Source organism: Haematobia irritans, chromosome 2 (assembly GCF_050003625.1).
Source record: "Haematobia irritans isolate KBUSLIRL chromosome 2, ASM5000362v1, whole genome shotgun sequence".
NCBI classification, from domain to species: domain Eukaryota; kingdom Metazoa; phylum Arthropoda; class Insecta; order Diptera; family Muscidae; genus Haematobia; species Haematobia irritans.
This window is the reverse complement of record NC_134398.1, coordinates 185,377,978-185,399,009: the sequence shown is the minus strand read 5'-3', so window position 1 is coordinate 185,399,009 and position 21,032 is coordinate 185,377,978. Positions and strand designations below refer to the sequence as shown.

General features: G+C 34.4%; 2 protein-coding genes across 2 annotated transcripts in view; both read left to right on the top strand.

Annotated features, from left to right (window-relative positions):
• The window catches only part of mtgo (miles to go), a gene marked incomplete in the record, with an annotated part of 496,136 nt that overhangs the window by 445,272 nt on the left and 29,832 nt on the right, over positions 1 to 21,032 (top strand).
• LOC142226805 (uncharacterized) lies at positions 1,206 to 11,970 on the top strand. Its single transcript, XM_075297024.1, has 2 exons — positions 1,206 to 1,325; positions 10,683 to 11,970. The coding sequence occupies exons 1-2, from the start codon at positions 1,315 to 1,317 to the stop codon at positions 11,563 to 11,565; spliced, it is 894 nt and encodes a 297-aa protein (XP_075153139.1). The 5' UTR covers positions 1,206 to 1,314; the 3' UTR covers positions 11,566 to 11,970.

Here is a 21,032-nt window from a genome sequence, read left to right as displayed (position 1 = left end):
CGGAGAACAATTCATCTCAAGAAATGGACCGGTAAGTTGGCCACCAAGATCATGCGATTTGACGCCTTTATACTATTTTTTGTGGAGCTACGTCAAGTCTAAAGTCTACAGAAATAAGCCAGCAACTATTCCAGCTTTGGAAGACAACATTTCCGAAGAAATTCGGGCTATTCCGGCCGAAATGCTCGAAAAAGTTGCCCAAAATTGTACTTTCCGAATGGACCACCTAAGACGCAGCCGCGGTCAACATTTAAATGAAATTATCTTCAAAAAGTAAATGTCATGGACCAATCTAACGTTTCAAATAAAGAACCGATGAGATTTTGCAAATTTTATGCGTTTTTTTTTAAAAAAAAGTTATCAAGCTCTTAACAAATCACCCTTTACATAGCAATTATTCGTTATGAGTGATATTGTGGAAGACCAAATGCACTTGGAAGTATTCTATTTAAAATTTTTAATTTTTTATTTAATAATATATTTATCGAAAATAAAAAAAATATACCATTGTGTTGAACTCCGTTCCACAAACAAATATTTCCTTTTAAAATGTTTAATGAACTATTTAATGAATTATGAAGTAAAATATTATGAATTATCCTTTCTATTATCTATTATGAATTTCCCTTAGAATAACTTGAATATTCTTTGAATTTGAATTGTTTCCATATGGCAACCATCTATTCTTACCAACTATCGATAATTGCTTTTACTCAAGAGATATAGATAGTCACCATATTTGAATTAATATTCCAATGTAAATAACTTCACTCAATTTTATAACGCCTGCGCGCGAACCCTTTAAAACTCACTTGTACATCTTCATCGAAGACGGTAAGAAGCCTATTGATCGCAGCAGCAATAAATCTGACTTCTGGTTAATACTGAATTCTGTCTTTGTTTCTGTTTTTTTATATTTCTTGGGTTCACTGATATTGGCTGATATTAACAACTCTGGGAGTTTACCAAATCATTAACATACAGTCCATTTTAGAAATTACTCCAAGTTTGTTCATGATCCGGCTCGAAGAACCAGAAGCCTATTGATCGCAGCAGCAATAAATCTGACTTCTGGTTAATACTGAATTCTGTCTTTGTTTCTGTTTTTTTATATTTCTTGGGTTCACTGATATTGGCTGATATTAACAACTCTGGGAGTTTACCAAATCATTAACATACAGTCCATTTTAGAAATTACTCCAAGTTTGTTCATGGTCCTTACGAACCGTCAAGGAACTGGAAGAAATTGTTAAAAAATCTGAGTCGCATTCAAGTTACGCAATACTGTATATCATCCTTTTACATCGTAAAATTATGGAAAACAGGTATGTAAGATTTATTGTGCTGTGAACGGATAGAAACTATAAATTGAAATTTAAATTGGTGGAAAGACATTTTGAAACCGTCGAACTGTGAAAAGAAATCGAAAAAACAGTACCATTTCTCGAATATGTTGTGTGATTTTACAAAAGTTTGACAAAATTCTATTCGTTCCTCAAAAGCTACTACCGCAATTGTACAAAGTCATCAACTTCTGTTAATATTGTTACACTCATATGTGCTTTTCACGAAAGTGTCATATTACAATCTGATATATGCAACTCTCTTTTTTTAGCAGAATTTGTTGCTTCACGAGCACAAAAAAAGCAAAAAGAACGCATAAATTATTTGTCATTTATATGATTGGTGTACAACAATCAACAGAAAGCATAAGCTTTAACATACATTTTGAATTGAATAAAATTGTTTCTTTAGAGTTTAAGAGAGATTCTCTTAATTTACAACTCTAAAACTACCAAGTAATTTCATTTGAAATTGTCATACATGTTTACGGTTAACATTCAACCGAACTTATCGATAAACAACGTTCTAACAACATTCCTGAGCATCTCAACATTTGATCATAGCATACATATTTAATTACAGTCAATGTTCATGCTCACCGTCCATACGGTTTTGTTACAGTAACATACGCCACATACCCAAATTATTTTATCAACATACATTTGTACATACACAAAAGTTTATATCAACTTTCCTTTGAAACATTCACTTACAACATTGTTCTCAACATTGCAACATCCATGTTTACAGCTGGTTTGTTCTCAACATACCTGCTGACCTACCATTAGCAACATAAATACTCACTATCAACATATGTTTCAACTTTCGTTTGAAACATTAACTTGCAACATTGTTCCCAACATTGCAACATCCATGTTTACAGCTGGTTTGTTCTCAACATACCTGCTGACCTACCTTTAACAACGTCAATACTCACTGTCAACATACATTTGTACATGTACAAAATTTGTTAACAGGTCATGATCGAAAGAAAAATGTTTAACATTCATGCCCACTGATAAATGTATACGTATGCCACAGTCTCTCATTTACCATAATAAATATTTTGACACATTGTCCAACTTCACTCTCACTTATTTTCGCACCACTTGCTTAACATTGACAGACATCCACATTCAGTGCCTCACTAAATACGTTTATTGATTTACTGTTTAAAAACCCCCTTGCCACCCACCATTGCAAAGAACTTCACATACACAATCCAGACAGCTCATCTCTTTTTCTCATAGATTTTGGAAATTGAACAACAGTGTTGTCACTATACTCTATAGTGGGAGAACGCAAAAACCTCGTCAGATTATTATTGTTAAATATTCTTATAACTTAAAATTTCTATTGTCTGCTAGAGTAAAATATTTATTATATTGTAAATTCCATTAGCCAATCTGGTTGGTGATCGTTTCCGATACGCACGAATAAATTTTAAAATAAAAATTTATGTGACAATTATACTCTAAGAATTTTGCCTCTACATATGTTAAAACTCTTAATTGGGCAACACTGTTTAGTAAGTTTGATTTTGCATTGACTTTACATAAATGCAAAATTAACAGAGAAGAGAGACAGAGGTTACAGAAAGACTGGGTTTTGGTTGTTTTGGCATTCTACTCTTGATGTCAAATGTGTTAGACAGAATTTAAGGAGGTGAGGAAAGAAAAAAAAAACAGAAAATAAATGAAATAATTTGTGGATTAACTAAAGTGATTGAAAAAATTATTGGAAAGAAAAAACTAAAAGTGGTTAAAGAAAATTATTACATTGTGAACTGTGAATTTGGAAATTGAATTTCGATTGCTGTGAAGTACTATTGCGAATTTTGCCTATTGATTGTTGAATGGTATTTGCCTATTGCCTATTGTTGTTGATGGTGTTTGCCTGTTGCCTATTGTTTGCCTATGGTTGGATGGATAAATTAATTGGTTGGAGGAATGTGGTTTTGACTTGTGGTGGCTATATAATTGGAAACAAAATTTGCCTGGAATCATAACGGTGGTGATGTGCATACGGAATTGAGGTATGTTTGAAGGTGTCAGACCGGTGAGTGTTGTTTGTTTTTTAGTAGAGTTGCCAACGAATTGATAAAAATAATATGATAATTTGGAAGTTGCTATTTTGAAGTGGCGCATATTTTGATTAAAATTTATTGAGACAAATAAAGAAATTTGTCCACAATAAAACTACAATATTCATCTACACTGAAAAATAACGTCAAGTCAAATTTTCTGATATTGGTACATTGAAAAAATATTCTCTTACAATTGCCCTGGGCAGAATTTTTTTGTGATTTTGTAATATTGAAATACTGCCAAAAGCAAAATAAGAATACCAATTTTGCATAACGCACTTTTTCTGATACGGATTTTTATTGGTATGTAAAGTGAATATTTTTCAGTGAAGCTGTTTGTGCAAATTTTGTTTTGGATAATTTTGGCTTTGAAAGATATTATTTTTTATGTTTTATAAAACCAATCGCAAACTTGAATTTATTTTCAACTTTGCTATAAAGACAAAACATAATCAGAAATACTGGTTTAAAATTTTAAAGACCTATTTGGAACAAGCTTGGATTTTAATTTTCAGCTGCGGCTGACTTAATCTGATTGTACACGATAAAGTTATCAGAGCAATCGTATATTCGAATTTTTTACCAGTATCCAGTCTGGAAAGAACTTGAAAAAAGAGGGAAATTCCTGCAACTTGGCTATTGGATTCTATTTGGATATAAATTCTGTTTGAAGTCGAGCTGAAAATTTGATTTTAAGTCACAGTCACTTGATGTGAGACAATTGTGAATTGGATTTTTTTCCCAGTGTCCAGTGTACTAGGAAGTTGGGAAAAAGGTGGAATTGTTTTCTGATTTAAATTTAACTTTGAAGCTCGAACCGAAATCGAAATTTGCAATAAAATTATTTATTATATGTACACATTTTACTCACATTTTCCAAAATTCATTATCTGAATGATTTACTACTTTTCGATCAATCAGCGTACATACAGAAAACATTTGATACAAGAAGTGAATTATTTTCCTTTTGGAGAATTCAAAACTATAGTTAATTATAATTTAATGCCACCTTTGAGACGTTGAATAAATACATCGAATTTATTTTAAAATCAATGCATGTTCAACATTGAATTAAACCTTTTTTGTTCTTCCTGTAAAGTAACAGAAATTCATAGACTTTGTCGAAAAGTGGAAATTGGAAGTGTTTTTAAATTGGAACTGTTTGTAAATATCGTCATAATTATTTCTCAATGGAGTAATTCTCTATTCTATGCCGTATTAAATTCGCAATCACTGTCAAAATCACATTCATTTTTTGAAGCTTTGGATTTGGAAATTTGTTCTACATTATTGATTGTCATTCATCATCGATAGTAGATAAATCAAAAACGAAGGAATACGATTTTTTTGAACATCAATTTGTACTTGTCAAAAATAGATAAAATTTGAATATTCTGATTTCTCAAAATCTGGATTTTTTTTTCTAATTTTCACGAAATTTGGAATCTGAAAGTGGTTTTTTGATCTCGAATATTATACAATTGTTTGTGAATTTTGGAAATGTGTACTATTGCCCTGTGAGAAATATCTTGTTGAATTTTTTAAAGTCTGAAATATTGCTCCTGTGGAGTTAAAACCGATTTGCACTTTTTTTTTAAAGTAAACAACTATTTTTTGTGGAATATATCTGAAATTTTGGTGCATATATTTACATCCTGAAAAATTGCTCTCGTTGAGCTAAAACTATTTTTTTTTTATTTTAATTTTGGAATTACCCTGAATATTGCTCTCGTTGAGCTAAAACTATTTTTGAATTTTGGAAATCCTGAATATTGCTCTCGTGGAGCTAAAACTGATTTTGATTTTACCATTATACTTGATTGACTTCTGTTGTGCGAAATCAAATCTATCTTGAAATATTTGAAACGAAAATATTTTTTTATTTGCTTGAATTCTGCTGTATCTGTTGTGCGAAATCAAAGCTGAATATATTTAGAATAGAAATCCGTTTGTCTGTGTTTTCTTTGCACTGAATTGAAACTTATAGTCACCATATAACATGGCTTCTCAGAAATTTATATTTTTTTCTGACCAAGTGGTCACGTACTGCGCCAATTTTGCTGCCATAGATATATCTGAACATAAACTTTCAAGTTTACAAGTGGATCTCGACGATCTTGAACGTCGTTGGCAATCATTTATCAATGTATACGAGACTGAGATGACGGTTGAGGATCGCAGTAAAACTGAGCAGGAATCGATTCATTCGAAGTTCAATGAATCAATTCGGGCATACAAAAAGTGCAAAGCGGACATGTTAGATTTGATTGAAATAGAAAAAAAGAAACTGGATAAGTCATCACAACCTGTAGTGAGAACTGAGTCGAAATCACCTGAAGAAACTGGATTTTCTTTAAAATTGCCTCCGTGTGATACTGAATTATTTAGTGGAGGATATGAAAAATGGCCTTGCTTTCGGGATATGTTTACGGCTATCTATATAAAACATCCCAAGTTATCTCCAGCGCAAAAACTATTTCACTTGAGGGCCAAGACTAGGGGAGAAGCAAGCCAAATAGTTAAACAATTTTCTCTCACTGATGACAATTTTGGACTAGCGTGGGAAGCGTTGAGGCAAAGATACGAAAATAAGCGTATACTTGTTAATCATCAGTTAAAGAAAATTTTTGAAATGGAACGAGTAGGTACTGAAAAGGGGAAGGCGTTAAGAAACTTACAATACACTGTAAATAATTGCCTTTCAGTTCTCAAGACTTATAATATTTCTGTGATTTCCTGGGATCCTATTCTGGTATTTTGGGTGTCTTCGAAATTACCTGACGAAACTTTGTCTGCTTGGGAAAATTCTCTTGAAAATCACAAACAAATGCCATCCTGGGAACAATTAGATGAATTTATATCTAGAAGGCTGAACATGTTAGAATCCATTTCAGATATTAGGAAACCTTCTGGTTCAGCGCCAAATTCTCAAAAAATCCAAAATCCTCAAAAAACCCAAACCTACTATACAAAGACTGAAAATAGTTTCAAACCCTGTAAGATCTGCAAGCAAAATCATGCTTTACGAGCATGTATTAAATTCAAGTCTTGGACTATTTCTGAACGAAGAAAATTTGTTAATACGAATAAAATATGTGAAAACTGTTTGTCTTACGGACATATTGCTCAAAACTGTCAAAGTGACAGACACTGCCAGAAATGTCAACAATCCCATCATACTTTACTGCATTATGATTCTAGTAACGCTAGAAATCGGGATATGGCTCAAATTGATCAACAAGTTTCCACTTACCATATTGATGCACAATATACTGATCAGCCATCTACTTCGGCTGCTGCATATGGTAATTCTGTTTCACATGTTCAATCGAACTTTGTTACTTCTGGCGATTGTACTGTTTTACCGACTGCCCTTATCGATTTGGAACATTTAGGAACAAATTTTACAATTAGGGTTTTCATTGACCAGGGATCCCAGGAATCGTTCATCTCGAGCAGAGTTGCAAATAAATATTCCATACCGACAAGAAAGGCGTTTACGACGATCTCAGGCCTTGGCGGTACAGTTTTAGAAAACTCGTCAAAAATTTGCGATATAACTTTAAAATCTCGGAAGTCTGAATTTAAATTGAAAGCGACGGCAATTGTTATATCAAGTATGAATCATTTAATGCCGACTTCGCCTACTCGCATTTCTGATTGGTCAAAATTGAAAACCATGGAATTAGCTGATCCATACTTTTACCGACCTGGACAAATTGATATGTTACTGGGAAGTGATATTCTTCCATTTATTTTGAAGTCTGGTGTTCACCAAAATGTTTCTGGGAATCTCTTAGCACAAGAAACTGAATTTGGGTGGATTTTGAGTGGTCCGCCAAGAGCTCGGTCGGTTTCAACATTTGCAAATTTTGTGACTAGTTCTGATAATTTGAATGAGGAGTTGAAAAAATTCTGGGAACTTGAAGAAGTTACTTCAATGAAACCTCAATCTGACAATGACGTTTGGTGCGAAAATTTCTATAAGGAAAATACTATTCGACAACCTGATGGAAAATATGTCGTTCGCTTACCATTCCGACATGATCTTCCTCCCAATATGGCTCTTGGCTCGTCAAGAAGAGCTGCTATGGGTCAATTTCTTCATCTGGAAAACACTTTAAAAAAATCGCCTGATCTTGAAACTGAATATTCAAAAGTTCTCTCCGAATACTTGGATCTTGACCATATGGAGCCTTGTGGCTCCTTGGAAGTCTGCGGAAAAGCTGGCTATAGTTCCTATTATCTTCCTCATCACGCTGTAGTGAAACCAGAACGCACTTCTACAAAGGTCAGAGTTGTTTTTAATGCCTCGAAAAAGTCGTCGTCTGGATTTTCGTTAAATGATATCTTGCATACTGGCCCAATATTACAAAATGATCTGATGAGCGTAATACTACGTTGGCGTTTCTTTCAATATGTTTTCAATGGCGACATTCAAAAAATGTATCGCCAAATTCTTGTTCACGAAAATGATAGACAATATCAGCGAATTATTTTCCGAAATTCTGAAACTGAATTGCTTCAAGACTATTGCTTGAAAACTGTAACGTTTGGGGTAAACTGTGCCCCCTACCTAGCAATCAGAACTTTATTACAACTGAGTGAAGATGGGAAAGCAACTCATCCTACAGCATCGTCTATTTTACAAAATCAGATTTATGTTGACGATATATTGTCTGGAAGTCACACTATCTCTGAAACAAAATATTATCTGCGTCAACTGATTGATTTACTCGATTCTGCTGGGTTTCCATTGAAAAAACTTACAGCGAACCATCCAGAAATTCTTGAACAAGTGCCCCCCGAAGATCTCCTAAGAGAAGATTTTTTGAAACATGAAGACGCTAGCGAAACGAAAACATTAGGCATTCGATGGAATGCTATGACTGACTCATTCCACTATCAGGTGTCCAATATTTCTGTACCATCCCCTCCTTTAACGAAAAGAAAAATTTTGTCAATAATTGCAAAGATATTTGACCCAGCTGGCTGGTTGGCACCGATAATTGTCGTAGCTAAAGTACTAATGCAACAGCTCTGGATTGATGGGACTGATTGGGACGAAGAAGTTAAACCGCATTCGTTCGAAAAATATAATTTCTTTATATCGAATCTCCCAAATATTGAAAATATCAAGATTCCGCGCTGGTTGAACTATTCGCCTGGAAATCAAATACAAATTCACGGATTTTGCGACGCCTCGGAAAAGGCGTACTGCGCATGTCTTTATATCTGTACCAAATCAACTGATAATACTGTTATATCAAATTTGCTTGTATCAAAAAGCAAAGTGGCTCCATTGAAAACTGTAAGCTTGCCTAGATTGGAGCTATGTGGAGCCGCACTGTTATCTAAACTTTTGAAAACTGTCTGTAAAAATTTGAGCTTGGCTGTTTCTGAGATTTATCTGTGGACTGATTCTACTATTACATTGGCATGGCTGGACAAACCACCGTTTCACTGGAAGACATTTGTTGCCAATAAAGTTTCAGAAATTCTTGAAAATGTTGGAAATGCTACCTGGAGACATGTCTCGTCTAACGAAAATCCTGCGGACATTGGTACACGGGGTTGCACAGCATCAGAACTAAATGATAACTCATTATGGTGGCACGGTCCAAAATGGCTAACCAGTCCCTCTGAATTATGGCCTAAATCTGTTACATTTAAAGAACCTAGTCTTGAACGGAAAATCGTAACTTTTCATACTGATACTCAGATTGAAGACATTCTAGATCGATTTTCATCTTTTGATCGAGCGCTACGCGTGTTATGCTACATGTATAGATTTATAAGCAAATGTAGGAAGATAAGGATTCCAGAAATTAATACTGATTTTATTACCAAGGAAGAGATAAAAGTTGTAAAATTTAATCTGATACGACAAGCTCAACGCAAATACTATTCAACTGAATATAATGCTATTGAAAATCGCATGCCCATTAATTCTAAAAGTAGGTTACTTGCACTGAATCCGAAACTTGATGAAAACGGATTATTACGAGTGAATGGTCGACTATCTAATTCTGATCTAAGTTACAACGAAAGATTTCCGATAATCTTACCTGAAAAATCAAGATTTTGCAAACTATTTGTCGAATATACTCATAAACTGTTGCTGCATTCTGAGCATCAAGTGATGTTACGAGCCATTCGCCAAGAATTTTACATCATACGTTTGAAAAGTATAATAAGACACTGTATAAGAAACTGTCGCACCTGCACTATATATAAAAGTAAAATTCGCACACAAATAATGTCTTCATTGCCAACTGAAAGATGCACGTTTTCTTTGCCCTTTACACATACTGGCGTTGATTTTGCCGGCCCTTTTGAAATAAAAACCTCGCGTCTTAGAAACGCCAAATTACAAAAGGGATACGCGGCTATCTTCGTATGTATGTCAACTCGAGCTGTTCACCTGGAAGCCTGTTCAGAACTTACAACGGAGGCTTTCCTTTCTACTTTTAATCGATTCACAGGGCGTAGAGGATTCCCAAGCAAAATGTTTTCTGACAATGGCACCAATTTCGTTGGTGCAAGTAGAGCATTGGCCACTGAATATATGATATTTTTGAAGAGTGCACAGAAGTCGATATCTGAAAAGTACAATCTGCATGGGTTTTCTTGGCACTTCATTCCACCGCACGCACCACACATGGGAGGATTGTGGGAGTCGGCAGTGAAGAGCATGAAGAGTCATTTGCGGAAAGTAGCTTCCAATTTGAAATTTACTTTCGAAGAATTCTCCACATTACTTGTTCGCATTGAGAGCATCTTGAATTCTCGACCTCTTTCACCTATGAGTGAGGATCCATTTGAACTGAACCCCCTTACACCTGGTCATTTATTGCGAGGATCTGCTCTAATAGCAGTACCTGAAGAATATTCTGACAATTTGAATCTTTTAAATCGCTGGCAACGTCTAAAAACTTTGCAAATGCAATTTGCGAAGCGTTGGAAATCAGAATATCTTCTTGAATTGCAAAGACGATACAAATGGAAGACTGTGCAGAAAAATCTGAAAGAAAATGACTTTGTTATTGTAAAAGAAGATAATCTTCCACCTACTGAATGGTGTCTAGGTAGAGTGATAAAAGTTTTTTCTGGTATTGATTCTAAAATTCGTGTTGCGGAAATTCGAACAAAAAATGGTACTGTAGTCCGTCCACTAGTTAAACTGTGTATACTGCCTGCTTAGTTTTTAGTTCTATCTGTTCACACATTAAATAAGTCTTACGTATTTTAGCCATACATCTACACCAAAGTGTCGCATCTGCTACAAGTGGCACACATTGAAAGACTGTCCAGCATTTTATAATATGGATGTACACAAACGCAGACAAGAAGTTAAGGAGAAACGTTTTTGCTATAAATGCTTGTGCTCGTCCCACACACGTGATTGGTGTCGCTCCCGCAAAACATGCATGGTTTGCAACCACAACCACCACACAATGTTACACATTGACGACCACAAACAAGTTCGACACACTCAGCAATCATCATCTTCTAACACTCACCGTAATTCTCAAAGCCGACGTAAGGAAATCAATCGCAGAAACTCAAGAAGATCATCTTCCAAGCATCAAAAGAAGCCACGCCGTCAACTAACTCACTCACAGCGATCCCCACCTCTTGTACACGAACGTCTGAGTCAAAGGACAAAGATACATGTGTTCCTTCCCACTGCTTTGGCACGACTTCTTTCTCCGGACGGTCCTGGTAAAACAAGATTGATGTTTAACTCGGCTGGCTTGCGAACTTGTATTCTTGAATCGCTGGTGCAACGCTACAATCTGCAAACCACTCGTTTGAACGGAGACGAATATTGCACTCTAAGCCTGCAATCATTTTATGACTCGTCGGCCAAAATTCAAATAACCGGAGTAGTACAACGACGATTTAATGTGACTCTTCCAGAAACTACGGAGGACAAACAATTTCAATCTGTATATGGACATTTGGATTTAGCAGACCCTCATTTTTACAACCCTGTGAACATCGAAGTTATAATTGGAAACGACCAACTTTCGAAAATTCTTCTGGCCGGCCTAATACAGACAACGTCATCAATGCCAATAGCACAAAGTTCCATATTCGGTTGGGTCATCTCAGGTGCTTGTCGTCGTTGAATTGCAATCCTGCAAAGGGGGCGGAATGTTGAACTCCGTTCCACAAACAAATATTTCCTTTTAAAATGTTTAATGAACTATTTAATGAATTATGAAGTAAAATATTATGAATTATCCTTTCTATTATCTATTATGAATTTCCCTTAGAATAACTTGAATATTCTTTGAATTTGAATTGTTTCCATATGGCAACCATCTATTCTTACCAACTATCGATAATTGCTTTTACTCAAGAGATATAGATAGTCACCATATTTGAATTAATATTCCAATGTAAATAACTTCACTCAATTTTATAACGCCTGCGCGCGAACCCTTTAAAACTCACTTGTACATCTTCATCGAAGACGGTAAGAAGCCTATTGATCGCAGCAGCAATAAATCTGACTTCTGGTTAATACTGAATTCTGTCTTTGTTTCTGTTTTTTTATATTTCTTGGGTTCACTGATATTGGCTGATATTAACAACTCTGGGAGTTTACCAAATCATTAACATACAGTCCATTTTAGAAATTACTCCAAGTTTGTTCACATTGTTAGAAATAAGCTTCAAAGAATTTTAGTAGGAAGGAAAGGTCCAAAATGGTGGGTAAGATGATGCGTATAAGTATTATAAGATAATTAATATAAATTATACGCAATATGATTCCGTTGATATATGTTACATTAAATACACAACAATCACTCTTTATCAGTGGCATTGTGTAAGGTAATTTCATTAAAATGCAAAATAAAATCTATTGAAATTTATTAAATATTTAATTTAATAAATTTAAAAAAATATATCAAATTATTTTTAATTAAAAATAAGTAAGTAAAGTCTAAAGTCGGGCAGGGCCGATTATATTATACCCTTCACCACTATGTACACCAAAATTTGTGTTACCATCTCAACTCCTTCAAATTTGTTTGGAGTTATTACGAAGGTTTATATTCTCATATTCAAATATCTATATCTTAACCGATTTGAAGATATGTGGTCTATTGTAGGTTATGATATATTATTTGGCCAAGTCGGGCGATATTTCCACAAGTCGGAGCCTTATTTAAAACTCAACTATTCTGTGGAAAGTCTGGCATTACAGTGTGTACGATATGATTACGATATTGGGAAATCATCACAGAATTTTGTTTAAAATGTGGGTATTTTGGTCATATAATAAACCGAAAGAACAACTATATTGAGGATTTATTTAAATCTGAACCAAATTAGATCACACTTGGCACACTTAAATAGCGAATTAAATATATTCTCTGTAGAAACTATCAAGTCAATTGGAGGAAAAATCCATTAAAAATGGGATTAAAATATTAAACATCCTTCTATATTTCCCCAACTCTGTAGTATACCTACAAGGGAGCTGTATTTAAATCTGAACCGATTTTGACCAAATTTGACATGCATAGTTAGAATAATAATTCTGCAATCTCAGCAAAATTTCATGTAATTGGGAGTTTAACTTTGGCCTCCGTGGTCATATAAGTGCAAATCGGATGAAAAATATATATGGGAGTTATATCTAGGTTAGGTTAGATTAGGTTAGGTTAAAGTGGCAGCCCGATTAAGATTCAGGCTCACTTAGACTATTCAGACCATTGTGATACCACATTAACTAAAAGTACCTATTACATATGGGCACTTCTAGTTTTAACCGCTGAACCTTCTCGATTATTTTTCTTCGCTGAACCAACCAGATTGTTCCAAAAACATTAGCAGACTGCTTAAGTTAACGTTTTCCAGATCCGCCAGTAATCTGAAGCTATATGATCCTAAAAGTTGCTTGCGCTTTACACAAAATGCAGGACACTCACACAAGAAGTGTTTAATTGATTCCTTTTCCTCCGCATCATGACAGCTCATACAATAGTCATTATACTTCGGCATACCAACAAATTCTAGTTTCCCTGGAATATGTAAGGTAGTCCCTAACCTTGCCAACTCATCCGCTTCGCAGTTCCCCGGTATGTTCCTATGGACAGGCAGCCATACTAATGAATATTGTACTGCTCAGCCATCTCATTGAGAGATTTGCGGCGAATATTGTACTGCTCAGCCATCTCATTGAGAGATTTGCGGCAGTCGATGGCCGTTTTCGAGTTGAGGAACACAGAGCCCAAGGATTTTATTGCAGGTTGACTGTCTGAGTATATATTAATGCCCACATTTTTTGGAACATTACTTCTCAGCCAATTCGCCATCTCTCTTATTGCTAATATTTCAGCCTGAAAAACACTACAGTGATTAGGTAATCTTTTCGCTATTCGAAGTTCCAGATCATTAGAATATACACCGAACCCCACTTGTCCATCCAATTTGGAGCCATCAGTGAAGAAATCTATATATTCTTTATTCCCCGGAGTCTGTGTGCACCACGCCTCACTGTTGGGGATTAGAGTCTCAAACTTTTTGTCGAAAAGTGGACTCGCCAAAGTGTAATCCACTACGTTAGGAACATCTGGCATTATTTTGAGGACCGAACTGTGACCGTAACATTTTTCCGACCACAGCGGTAGCTCGCGCAACCGCACGTTGTTGCAGATGACTGTTTGGCCAAAACGTCTAAAGGCAATAGATGCAGCATGACATTAAGGGAATTTGTTCCTATCTTGCTGAATGCGCCTGAAATACACAAACACGCCATACGCTGAACTTTATCTAAACAAGTCGTTTAGATAAAGTTTAGCGACTACACCACCAGACTACAACACCATATAGCATTATAGGTCTAACCACTGCCGTGTATAGCCAATGCACAATTTTTGGTTTTAGTTCCCACTTTTTTCCTATTGCCTTTTTGCACGAGTACAAAGCTACCGTTACTTTTCTCGCCCTTTCTTCAATATTAAGCTTAAAGTTCAGCTTCCTGTCCAAAATAACGCCAAGGTATTTTGCACACTCACCAAAGGGAATTTCAATACCCCCTAAGGAAATAGGCCTAACCGTGGGAGTTTTGCGATCTTTGCAGTACATGACTAATTCCGTATTTGCAGGATTTACTCCAAGACCATTGTCTTTCGCCCATTTCTCAGTCATCCGGAGGGCCCTCTGAATAATATCTCTGATTGTGGATGGGAATTTTCCCCTGACTACCAGAGCCACATCATCTGCGTATGCCACCACTTTTATCCTTTCTTTTTCTAGGGTAACCAGAAAGTTATTTATAGCAACATTCCAAAGAAGAGGTGATAGAACTCCTCCTTGGGGAGTGCCTCCTCCTTGGGGAGTGCCTCTGTTGTATGTTTGCTTGTCCTAGTGTGGCTGAAATACGTCTCTTCATTAGCAGTTCGTCTAACAGCCTGAGTATGGATCAACATGCAGAGTTGTCAGTCCATTTAATATCGAGCTCGGATGGACATTATTGAACGCCCCTTCGATGTCTAGAAACGCCACGATTGTGTATTCTTTGACAGATAGTGAGCTTTCAATAAAGCTGACTAGTTCATGTAATGCGGTCTCAGTAGACCTGCCCTTCGAGTATGCATGCTGTCGTTTCGAGAACAAACTTGAATCGATGCTAGTTCTAAGATAAATATCTATCATCCTCTCCATCCTTATATCTAAATCTGAACCGATTTCAACCAAATTTGGCACACATAACGATACCAACAAACGTACCTCTTGTGCAAAGCAAATCAGGGCAAAACTCTGGCTTTTGAGCCCATATAAGTGCAAATCGGACGAAAGATATATATGGGAGCTATATCTAAATCTGAAGCGATTTCAACCAAATTTGGTACACTTACCGACACTATTAAACATACTCCTGGTGCAAAATTTTAAGAAAGTCAGGAAAAAACTCTGGCTTTTGAGGCCATATAAGTGCAAATCGGATGAAAAATATATACGGGAGCTATATCTAAATCTGAACCGATTTAAATCAAATTTACCAAGCATTGGTCAATGTCAATACTGCTCTCTATGCAAAATTTCACGAAAATCGGTAGTAAACTTTAGCCTCTGTGGTCATATGAGTCTAAATAGGACGAAAGGTATATATGAGAGCTATATCTAAATCTGAACCGATTTGGCTGATATTTTGCAAGTTTTTCGAGACTCATGAACTATTCAGATGTACGCAATTCGAAGAAAATCGGTTGACAAACACGCCAACTGAACCTATTTTTTCCAAAATCAACAGCGATTGTTCCTGTCCCAAAAAACCACCCTATGCCAGATTTCAGGACGATCGGTCTTAAACTGCGACCTGTACTTTGCACACAAAGTACAGGTCCTGCTTATTTCTAATTAGATTCGATTAAGAAGTTTCATCGAAAATTTTTAATTTCTGTTAACTTGGTGCGTATACGTAATGTCCATAAATTATCTATTAATTTTTTTTTTTAAATTTATTAAATATTAAATTTTATAATAATAAAGTAATTAATAAAATTATTTTTAATATAAAAAAGTATAAATTATATTTTAATTAATTTCTAGCTGCTTATTTCTATTTAGATTTGATTAAGAAATTTAATAGAAATTTTTAAATTTCTGGTAACCTGGTGCGAATACTTAATTTCCATAAATTATACGCAACCCCATAATACATTGAATTAATATCAATCATTCGTTCAATGTGATATAACAATTCGATGAACACATCACATAGTTACATAATAATACAATCATGTATTCCAATTAAAACTTTTTCAATGGAATTCCCTTTGAATGAACAAAAAGGTTAATGCTTTAATAAATTAAACAAACAAAAAAAAAACATAAAATAAAATTAAATGAATAGAATTAATGACTTTAACATATGAAATTTAAATTAAACCTACATGTTTCACTCAAAGTTATACAATAATAGTAGTTAATATGCAATATTTATAACGCTCCTGACTGAATATTAAGTACAGCAAAAACCTCTCAAACTTGGACACTCCGAAACCCGGACACCTCCCAAACATGGTCAATTGTCTGGGGACGTTTTCTATATTATCACATTAAAATTAACCTTTCATACCTGGACATCTCTGAAATGTGGATAAAATTTAGGCGACTGTGGATGTCCACCTTTCAGAGGTTTCACTGTATATATGTTACTTACAATTTATGGTATTTAGCTATGCTTTATTTCGATAGGCAGTATATTATGGAGATACACCCTCTATCCCAAACCCGAAACGAATTGCATTTGTCAGTTAAAATATTTGAATGCGCTTTAACAAATTAAGTTAGGGTTGAGGTTAAATTGTTAATATAATTAAATTAAACCCATGTGTTTCCTAAAAACCCCAAAAAAATTAATAAATGTCATTTCTAATTTTACGAATTTTATATTCATTACTAATTGCAATCAAAGATTTTAAATTTTAATGAGAAGTAGATAAAATGATTGTTAAGTTAGTAAGGATCTAAATTAAAAACAAGTATATACGGCCGTAAGTTCGGCCAAGCCGAATCTTATATACCCTCCACCATGGATTGCGTAGAAACTTCTTCGAAAGACTGTCATCCACAAATTTCAACTCACTCGGATGAAATTTGCTCCTCCAAGAGGCTCCAAAACCAAATCTCGGGATCGGTTTATATGGGGCTATAAATGATTATGGACTGATATGGACCATTTTTGGCATGGTTGTTAAATATCATATACTACCACCACGTACCAAATTTCCACCAGATCGGATGAATTTTGCTTCTCCAAAAGGCACCGGTGGTCAAATCTGGCGATTGGTTTATATGGGAGCTCTATATAATTATGGACTGATAGGAACCAATACCTGCATGGTTGTTGGATACCATATACTAACATCACGTACCAAATTTCAACCGAATGGGAAGAATTTTGCTCTTCCGGAGGTCAAATCTGGGGATCGGTTTATATGGGGCCTATTTATAATTATGGACCGATATCGACCAATTTTTGCATGGTCATTAGAGACCATATACTAACATCATGTACCAAATTTCAGCCGGATCGGATGAAATTTGTTTCTGTTAGAGGCTCTTCAAGCCAAATCGGGGGATCGGTTTATATGGGGGCTATATATAATTATGGACCGATGTGAACCAATTTCTGCATGGTTGTTAGAGACCATATATTAACACCATGTACCGAATTTCAGCCGGATCGGATGAAATTTGCTTCTCTTAGAGGCCCCGCAAGCCAAATCGGGGGATCGGTTTATATGGGGGCTATATATAATTATGGACCGATGTGAACCAATTTTTGCATGGTTGTTAGAGACCATATACTAACACCATGTACCAAATTTCAGCCGGATCGGATGAAATTTGCTTCTCTTAGAGGCCTCGCAAGCCAAATTTGGGGGTCCGTTTATATGGGGGCTATACGTAAAAGTGGACCGATATGGCTTATTTCGTTCGATAGCTTGTTTCGTTCGGAAGTTAGCGTGATTTCAACAGACGGACGGATATGCTCAGATCGACTCAGAATTTCACCACGACCCAGAATATATATACTTTATGGGGTCTTAGAGCAATATTTCGATGTGTTACAAACGGAATGACAAAGTTAATCCTATGGTGGATGGTATAAAAATCTTAACAATTCAATATAAATTACTGAAATAAATGTGCTTAATTGCTATATATATAGTTGTATATAGTTCTTGGACAATATGGACCAATTTTTGCATTACTACTATCATTACATATGTATACTATCGATTTATATCGAAAACAAATACAAAATTCTCTGATTAAGATACACTAAACTGTATGTTTTTCGAAGTGTTCGTTGATGCATATAATTAATTTTAATTATTGTCCAATGATGCGTATGATTTATGTTATTAATCATTTGCATTTCCTTTCGGTACAATTTATTGATGAAGCATAAAAATTAAATATTGTCAATCTAAAATACTGACATAAGTTTCTATCTAGAAAATTTCAACTATGGTGAAATTATTTTTTTTTTTTTTGAATATGTCCTTAAAAATTAGAATATTGACCACTATATACTAAGTATGCAATATGGTTGTTTTGCAAAGGGCAAATTTGTGCTCGCTTTCTCCATTCGAAATTAGCGTACAAAACCGAAATTGAGTCATCTCTCTTGGCCAGAGACTATAGAAATTCGCTATAGCCCGTGCTCGTTCATGCGTATAATTAATTTTATTTATTACCCAATAGTGCCTATGACTTTTGTTATTAATCATTCGCTTTTACTATATGCCTAGTTTATTGATAAAATGTAAAAATTAATTGTTGATGTATTTTTCAATCTAAAATGTTGTCAATATTTTCTACCCAGAAATTTTCAACTACAATTAAATTATTTATTACTATTATTTTTTTTTTTTTCAAATTGTCTTTAAAAATAAAATGTTGAGGAATATTCTATGTATGCTTTTACTCTATGCCTAGTTTATTGATAAAATGTAAAAATTAATTGTTGATGTATTTTTCAATCTAAAATGTTGTCAATATTTTCTACCCAGAAATTTTCAACTACAATTAAATTATTTATTATTATTTTTTTTTTGTTTTCAAATTGCCTTTAAAAATAAAATGTTGACGACTGTTCTATGTATGCAATGTGGTTGTTGTGCAAAGGAGACATTTGTTTCGCTTGCTTTATTAGAAGTTAGTATCCAAACCGAAATAGAGTAGTCTCTCTCGAACATTTCTATACTGAAAACTATAGATATTCGCTCCCGCCCGTGTTCTTTAATGAGTATAATTAATATTAACTATTGCCCAATAGTGCGTATGATTTATGTCATGAATCATTTACATTACACTTTCTGTACAGTTTATTAATCAAACGTTAAAGTTAAATGTAGTGTTTTTTACAATCTAATATGTTGATATTTTCAACTACAATGAAATAATTTTTTCTCGAAATTTTCTTTAAAAATAGAAAAAATTCTTGTACACTTTCTCCATTTGGAGTTAGCATACAAAATCGAAGTTTAGTCATCTCTCTCGACCAGATCTGTACTGAAGACTATAGAAAATCGCTCTCGCCCGCGTTCGTTCATGCGTATGAAATTGAGTCATCTCTCTCGTCCAGATCTGTACTGAAGACTATAGAAAATCGCTCTCTCCCGCCTTCGTTCATGCGTATGATTAATTTTATTTATTGTCCAATAGTGCGTATGATTTTCGTTATTAATCATTCGCACTTACCCTGTGTCCAGTATATTGATGAATTGTATATCTTAAATGCAGAGTTTTTTTCAAGCTTTTTTTTTCCCAGAAAATTTCAATCACGATGAAATTATTTTTCTTTTTTTCGAAATTGTCTATAAAAATAGAAATGTGACCAATTTTCAACAAGTAGGGTTTTCTTTTTCCCGGTGCTTTTTGGATTCCCGAGAAAGCGGGAATTTTTTGTCGAATTCCCCGGGATCCCGGGAATTCGGGCTTTAATGTGGAATACATTTAGACATTTGAATAAATTATAAATCGCTAAATCTACGGTTATAAGGCGCTCTCTGGACAACTAACAATATATATTATATTGTTCTCTTACGTCAGCCATAAATCATACTACACACAAAAAAATTTCACGAAAATTTTTCCAATTAAAATTTTAATTGAGTTTTAAAAAATATTCAATTAAAAATTTAATTGATTGAACAAATTTTTTAATTGAAACAAAAATCAATCACAAAACTAATAGTATCAATTAATTTTTTAATTGCAACAATTAACTTTTTAATTGACCTTCAATTTATATTTTAATTGATACTATCATTTCTGTGATTGAAGACATTTCAATTAAAAATTAATTGGATCAATTAATTTCGTGATTGAATCAGAAAAAAAATTTTTTGTGTGCATTTAGACATTTGAATAAATTATAAATCGCCTAAAGCTACGCTCTCTGGACAACTAACAATATATATTATTCTCTTACGTCAGCCATAAATCATACTAAAATACGATATATTTTGTAATACAAAACATTTTGACAATGGTTAAGGCAGTCTCTTTTGGTATAGTTTTCGGAAGAACACTATTAATATAGTGGGATTTTTTGTAACATTAAAAAACTCTTTGGAAATGAAAGAAACTTATTTCGATTTGACCATCGTTAAATGGGGTCACATGTTCAGTCAATATTCCCAAAATGGAAACACTACCATGTAATATGACATTCACATTACACTTCCAAAATCCACTTTAACTAGATTTCAGTTGTCGTATGCCCTATAAATAAGGGCTTTAAACCCCAATTTTAATAGATTTCAAGCCTAATGTGTATAACGTGTAAATTTGAAATTAAAGTAACTATCTTAAAAAAAGTTGGAATTTTCTTGTTTTATAAAAAGCAACCTTGTAATAATTATGAAATTTTGAAATTATGCAATTGCCAACTTGGGTTACATAAGGTAAAATGTCCCGTTGTTTTTAAAGGTTTACTCAGTCTTCCAGTCTATCGGAATGTTTACAGAAATATGACCAATCATAAATTAGGAAGTGCTAACTTCTTTTTAACAATTGGGGGCCCGTTGGATTCTGGATTAGAATCCACGACTATGTATGT